The sequence below is a fragment of the Zingiber officinale genome, chromosome 8A (assembly GCF_018446385.1).
Source record: "Zingiber officinale cultivar Zhangliang chromosome 8A, Zo_v1.1, whole genome shotgun sequence".
Taxonomy (NCBI): domain Eukaryota; kingdom Viridiplantae; phylum Streptophyta; class Magnoliopsida; order Zingiberales; family Zingiberaceae; genus Zingiber; species Zingiber officinale.
In genome coordinates, this window is record NC_056000.1 from 83,509,235 (window position 1) to 83,516,704 (window position 7,470).

General features: G+C 46.4%; 1 protein-coding gene across 1 annotated transcript; it reads right to left on the reverse strand.

Moving 5' to 3' along the window:
• Positions 1-1,208: 1,208 nt before the first annotated feature.
• Positions 1,209-2,422, reverse strand: LOC122009760 (probable carboxylesterase 13). Its single transcript, XM_042566039.1, has one exon. The coding sequence runs from the start codon at positions 2,301-2,303 to the stop codon at positions 1,359-1,361; it is 945 nt and encodes a 314-aa protein (XP_042421973.1). The 5' UTR covers positions 2,304-2,422; the 3' UTR covers positions 1,209-1,358.
• Positions 2,423-7,470: the final 5,048 nt, after the last annotated feature.

A 7,470-nucleotide genomic window follows, 5' to 3' on the forward strand; every position in this document is an offset into this window, starting at 1 on the left:
CTTACTTTTGTAGTAAGTATTATTATTTGAGACTACTCTCTTTGATCTTCTTATAGTAGTATCATGTACTATCTTCTTATACCCATTAAGTATTTTATACTCACTATCCTTTGTTTTTCTTTGACCTCCAGGTTAGCAGATAGATGATATGTTGTGTCGCTTAGAGGTTTTGGTAGTCAGTCCCACTCAAGTTCGGATTTTTCTTCAAATTGTTTTATTTTTTTTATTTATGTTGTCATTGTTTATTGTTTTCTTTCCCTCGTTGAATCGATGAGGTTTAGTTATAATGGTATAACTGTTATCTTGTGTAGATTAGTATGTTCGCATATTCATGCATTCATACATTATCATATGCATTGTAGTAACTTAGTGCTTCTTTTATTTTCCATTGGCATGTGTTGATTTTAATTGGTTTGGTACCAATTATTTCATGTACTGTCATTAGGAGATACCGTCTGATTTGATGGACAAGTATACTTTCGAGACATGACAAAAGTCATTTATCGCCTTTACTTGTCCGGGTTAAAATGCTAGCCGTCAAGGATCAATGATCGGTTGTTTCACTCTAAATGTTATGAATTCTCCATTATGACATATTAATGCATCTGTTATACTTAGCAAGCAAAAAGAGGATCGGGAGGCAAAAAATATTGATTTGTTTGGGCAAATTTTTATCTTGATCGATCCCCATACGTTCGGGTAGCACTCACATAAGAATCATGTGGCTTAGTATAATCCAAATCATGAATTTGCACCTCTCCTATAAGCATGTGTATGTCCATAATTGTCCTCTCGGGATAGTGCGGTGGTTCAAGTATGAGATGTTACCATATAAGGTCTTGAGGATGAAACTCGGTATGTCTAAATATAACTTTCCTCATGCATTGATCATCTGCACTAATGATTAATAGTCATTCATGATTTATTTTCTTTATGTTGGCCTAGAAATGAATTGATAAAGGCATTAGGATAGGATGGGCAAATTATTTTTATTTTTTTTATTTTTTTTGTTGCCACGTGTATATCCATAATTTCTACAGTAGTGACTCTATACCAATTTTAATATCAATAACTCCTACAATTAATGCAACATTTACAATGCAATTTTTTGTTCTGCATCACTTTTTCATACATATTTTTCCAACATATTAATATGTCGATTTGTTATGTGCCTATGTCCCCTACAACAAAATCTTTACCTCCAGAACTGATATAAACACAATTATAGAGACGCAAATATGACATCAGTGACAAGCTATTCCTAATAGCATTGAAGGTTAACAAAAGGAAAAAGGAAAAAGGAAAAAGGAAAAAGGAAATTGGCGGCAGTAAGTGCCAACATCTTGATTGAACTTTGATTATGAAATACGGGTAAGGAAAGCGACGAGGCGAGCCTTCTCCGCCGACGCTTTTTCGCAATTAGGGTCGCTGAGGAAGTAGACGTGATCCTCCCCTTCCGTTTCCGCTAGCTCCGCCTCCCCCGCCCACCCGCTCGCCGTCAGCCTCTCGTAGTACTCCTTCCCTCGCTCCCTGAACAAGTCCCTCTCCGCCACGCTAACCAGCACCCGCCGGCAAGGCAGCTCCCTCAGCGAGGCCTCGTCCCGGAACGGGTCCAGCCGCGGATCCTCGATCCCGGCGCTCCACCCGCACACGAACCCCCACGTCGTCTCCAGCCACTGCCGGAAGGCCGGATCCGTCGGCTCCGATCCCACCGCGTCTCGGCCCCAGAAGTAGGCGTGGATCAGCGCCAGCCCCTCGATCTCGACCCCCAGCGGCTCCGCCCGCGCCCGCACCAGAATGTTGTGCGCGATGTTAGCCCCCGCGCTGTCGCCGGCCAGGAACACCCGGTCGAAGTCGCCGCGCTCTGCCAGCCAGGCTTCAGCGCCGCCGGAGGCGTGGGAGGTCACCCACCTCAGGGCGGCGAAGGCGTCGTCGTAGGCAGCGGGGAGCGGGTGCTCGGGCGCGCGGCGGTACTCGACGGAGACCGCAACGACGTCGGCCCGGGATACGAGGTTGTTGAGGAAGGCGTGGTAGGTGGGGGAGAAGGCGGACTCGATGACGAAGGCGCCGCCGTGGCAGTAGAAGAGGACAGGGCGCCTGGTATAGGCGGAGGGACAGCAGACGTAGAGTCGGACAGAGAGTCCGGTACCTAGGTCGATGAGGACATCCTTGGAGACGACGCCGGTGGCGGGGTCGACGCCGGCGTCGACGTAGTCGGTGCCGATGAGGCGGTGGACGCGGCCGCTCTTATAGAGGCAGAGGAAAGGCGGGAAGTCGAAGATTATCTCCGAGTCCGGATCCATGGCTGATGATTGAGTTGCTCTTTCACCAACTCCAACCACATCCAGCAAGGAGATAGCCTTGTAGAAGGAGGAAGACTAATAGAGAAGTGGTGTCGCTTCAAAAACTTTTTTTTCTTTACTATTTATGGATAAGGGCATTAGACCGAAAACGCTAAAATAGAGTGGTGAGTGTCTGAGCCGTCGCACCAAATGTGGGGCCCAAGTCTTTGTTTTTTTTTTCATGTTTGAGGGTAATAAGTACCGATATATATTTTAAAAAAAAATTGATGAGGTGTAGGGTTTGATTTGTGGATCCAAGATGAAAGGCCTCAGAAGGACAAAGGACTGTGGGTGGAAATGAATTGTGCATTGCCCTTCCGAACTATGCATCTATTACAAATATTTTAATTTTTAATATATTTTTATTGTCAAAATTATCTTTAAAATGAACATACTACAGAGATACGGAATCTATAAAATTCACAGTGATACGGTGATTAAGAGGAGAGGCCCCATCCTATTATCATGATGAAAATCAAAGTCAAGAAGGTCAACAGGTAGGCGGTGTTGGCCGGTCGGGTGAGGTATATTCCGACCACAGGTTGAGCACTGATCCATCATCTCCGACACGGAGTAATCAAACCGGCGCTCAAGGAACACGCAGAAGCCGAGTCGAGCGGCTCCTTTGCTCGGCCTAGCAGCAAATTCAACATCAACTGAGCACGTAGGCAGTGAACTACTTACCGAGCGGCTATCACACTCGGCCCATCAATCGATCATATGGACAGTGGGCTTCCGGCCGAGCTGCCCTCTTGCTCGGCCCGACAACGGGCGACACTTGGACAACGGACTTTCAGCCGAGTGGCTATTCCGCTTGACAGGACAACAGACAGCGCAAGGATAGCAGAATTTCGACCGAGCGGTCATTCAGCTCGGCCAATTAAGCAACAGACGCAGCAGGGTATCCTTTGACATCCTTTTGGGAGTTAGTGCTACTGACAGACGGCATGGTTAGACAGAGGATCGTACGACGGAAGCTTCCACTGTCACTTCAGAGATAGTCTCGACCCGTTAAGATACAGTGTCAGGGACACTTTATTGACACGTCTTTTCAAGGAAAGCTTTGAGATACGTGCTCTCCTTGGGAAGCGTACACACGCGCTCCCGGAGCTCTATATAAAGAGGGTCCAAGTATCGACGGAAGTATGCTTTTCTCGCGATTTCTACTGTTGCGCTACAGTTCTTGCTTCTTCTTGCTTCGCTGGAGACTGACTTGAGCGTCAGAGGGTCATCGCCGGGGACCCCTTCCCTGGCTCAACACTGACGCTTCTTGTGTTGCAAGTGGGAGCAAAGTCCACCGGAGGTTAGCAAGAGCGTTACGTCCCCAGTATCCGTCTTTTCGACTTTCAGACAGGATCATATTTGGCGTCATCTGTGAGAACATCACCTGAATCCGAGCCGACAAAATGGAAGACGCTGGACGACTAACCACCGTGATGCTCACTCAAGAGGTGCTGGAGATGCTCGTGCAAGCACGGACAGCAAAAATAATAGAGCAACAACAAGAACAAGCACTAGTCGATCTGCCAGCGCCGTAGCCTGCAACATCGGCGCCCGATAGGCAAGCGGGGCAAGAATACCGAGTGGAGCAACTCTCCGTATGGAGGCAGAACCGAAGGCCGACCAACACCCAAGGGGAAACGCCACCCGTGTCGATCCCCTTCCTTCGAGCTCTGTTCTAAACCCCCTCGGAGATAGCCCAAGCGCATCAGGAGCGAGGATTATCTTCCGACGATGCGCCCGTTCAGGATGCGCGGAAAGTAAAAGCGCCCCGAAGCGCCGCGTCCCCTGAACAGATCAACAGGCATTTCTCAGAGGAGATCTTACAAGACTCTCTGTCTCGACACTACACCCCGTTGGCGATCGGGACGTACAATGGATCGACCGACCCAGATGATCATCTAGATCGGTTCGACAATGAGGTTGCGTTGTACCAGTACACAGATGGAGTAAAGTGCAGAGTTTTTCTTATGACTCTCTCCGGATCGGCGCAGTGTTGGATCAAAAGACTATCAGATGACTCGATACAAAGCTTCAAAGACTTCCGAGTCGCCTTCCAACACCACTTCGCCAACAGCCGACGATACTAGAAGACTAGTGTCAGCCTCTTCGCCCTGAAACAAGGGCCAAGGAAGCGCTCCGAGCGTACATCTAGCGCTTTAACCAAATGGCCATGGATATCCCCTCAGTCTCGTCCGAGACTATGATGAATACCTTCACCCAGGGGCTCGCCGAGGGATACTTCTTTTGGTCACTCATCAGGAAGCCGCCCCGGGACTTTGACCACATGCTGAAGAAGGCCAACGAATTCATCAACATGGAAGAGGCCTAGGCGGCTAGAAGACAGGAGGCGTCGACCGAGCACTCGACACCAACCGAGTGTCGACCACCAAGCAGCCATCAGCCACCTAAAGGGCTAAGGGCTGAAGGAGTATGACCACACCTGGAGACCAGGACACATGTCGTACAGCATGTGACGTCTGGTCGGCCTTAAGCGTCAAAGGGCAAGGTATGGACGCCTATGTTTTGTTCATTCCATCAGTCGGTGACGTACAATATGCGAGACTACCGAGGACTAACACCTATCGTCAGCCGACCGACCCCTAGAGGATATCGCCATCGTTCCTTGTCCCCTGATAGACGAGATCGGCACCGATTGATCGACCGTCGAGAGGAAGAAAGAAGGGAGCCCGAGCGCCATCACCATCAGCGGAGGGAGGAAATTGATCCCTCCAGGATCCCAGCCGAGTGAAATAGGTCGTATGCCTGGGAAGAGAAAAATAGGAACAACGCTTCTCGGGGAGAGATAATCATGATCGCCGGAGGGCCGAACGACGATGACTACAACCGGGTCAGGAAATCATACGCTCGGCGATTGGAGATCCATGCTGTTGTTGGGACTTTCGAGCCGCAAAAACCACTTTTTGCGTTGCTGAAACCTCGAAGTCCCATGCCACCGGATCCGTGCGAAGATTAAAATTTCGTGTACATATTTTTCTAACCTAGATCTACACTAGATCTACATGGTTAAGAGATTACCCTTGTAGCGAAGCCCTTCGCGAATCCAAGTGTGACTTCATTTTTGAATTCTTTGAACTTTTCAAAGGATTGTGACTTATGTGTCATCAGATACACATAATCATATCTACTGAAGTCATCAGTAAAGATAATGAAGTACCTATAACCACCTCTGGCAGCGACATTGAAAGGGCCACATACATCACTATATATAAGTCCTAACAAGTCAGTCGCTTTTTCGCTGTGTCCACTAAAGGAAGTCTTGGTCATCTTGCCCAGTAGGCATGACTCGCATGTCTCATATGATTCAAAATAAAATGAGTCCAGCAAACCATCTTTATGGAACTGAGATAAGCGCTTGTCATTTATATGACCTAAGCGACAGTGCTAGAGATAGGTTTAGTTCATTTCATTTGATTTGAACCTCTTGGTATTTATGTTATAGATGTGGTTCTCTAAGTCTAGAATGTAGAGTTCATTCATCAGAGGTGCACTACAATAAAATATATCATTTAAATAAACTGAACAACATTTGTTTTTTATTATAAATGAATAACCTTTCTTGTCCAAACAAGAAACTGAAATTATGTTCTTAGTAAGAGCAGACACATAACAACATTCATCTAGTTCTAGTACAAGCCCAGAGGGCAGAGATAGATATTAAGTTCCTACAGCAACAGCAGCAACCCGTGCTCCATTGCCTACTCGTAGGTCCACCTCGTCCTTCGTCAATGCCCTGCTATTTCTCAACGCCTGCACATTAGTACAAATGTGAGAAGCACATCCGGTATCTAATACCCATGATGAAGAAATAGAGAGATTAACTTCTATAACATATATACCTGAAGTAGAAGTCTCACTTTTATTCTTTTTAAGATCTTCCAAGTACACTTTGCAGTTCCTCTTCCAGTGATCGGTCTGACCGCAGTGGAAGCTGGTAGCATCCTTGGCAACCCCTCCTTTGGGTTTCAGTGCCTTGCCTTTGCCCTTGGGTTGAGACTTTCCCTTACCTTTAGGCTTACCCTTGCCTTTATGCCTTTGCACCATCAAAATGGAGTTGGGCTTAACCTTCTTAAGGTTGAGCTCAACAGTTCTTAACATGCTCAGCAGCTCGGGCAGGGGTTTAGCAATTTTGTTCATGTTGTAATTTAGAACAAATTGATTGTAACTATCCGGCAAGGATTGCAAGATCAAGTCAGTGGCCAGCTCTTGGCCAAGTGGGAATCCCAACCTCTGTAGGTTTTCTATGTACCCAATCATCTTGAGTACATATGGACCTACGGGAGTCCTGTCTTGCATCTTGCACTGAAACAGTGCCTTAGAGATCTCGAATCTCTCGTGCCTATCTTATCCTTGATATAGTTGACGAAGATGTTCAACCATATCATAAGCACCCATCAACTCGTGTTGCTTCTGAAGCTCAGAGTTCATGGTCGCGAGCATGAGACAGGACACATCTAATGCGTCATCTTGATACTTCTTATAAGCATCACGGTCAACTCGCGTGGCAGTGGCAGGAGGTGCCTCGGGAATGGGCATTTCCAGGACGTACAGTTTCCTTTCCTGAGTGAGAACAATTCTCAGGTTCCTATACCAGTCCAGGAAGTTAGCTCCATTGGGCTTGTCGTTATCAAGGACAAAACGCAGGGAGAAGGTATTCGTGTTTGACGACATGACAATCTCTAACAGAAAATAAATATCATATTTCACTAATCATTTAATTAAGCCTTTAACTAAATGATGCTCCCACTGAATTATAGAACTTTTGTAAAATCAAGTCATGGATGTGGTCAAACCACACCTACTAGATTCTAACCAACTAGCTATAATTCTTGCGGGACAAGATCCACATCATACTACGCCTTGAGTTTGCTTTGGCTAAATCGCCCAAGACTTAGTATGATCGGTAGGTAACTAATTACCAATTACATCTCTATGCAACTCTTGTTTATAGGATCAAGATCCACATGTATATTAAAACTTGAGTTAGCTTTGGCTAAATTGCCCAAGAGTTAATATAAATGTGATTTTGACCTATCTACCAACCATTGGAAAATGCCTATAGTTAAACCCGATCCAATTGAGTTTAACTAGTTTTACTCAATCTGAT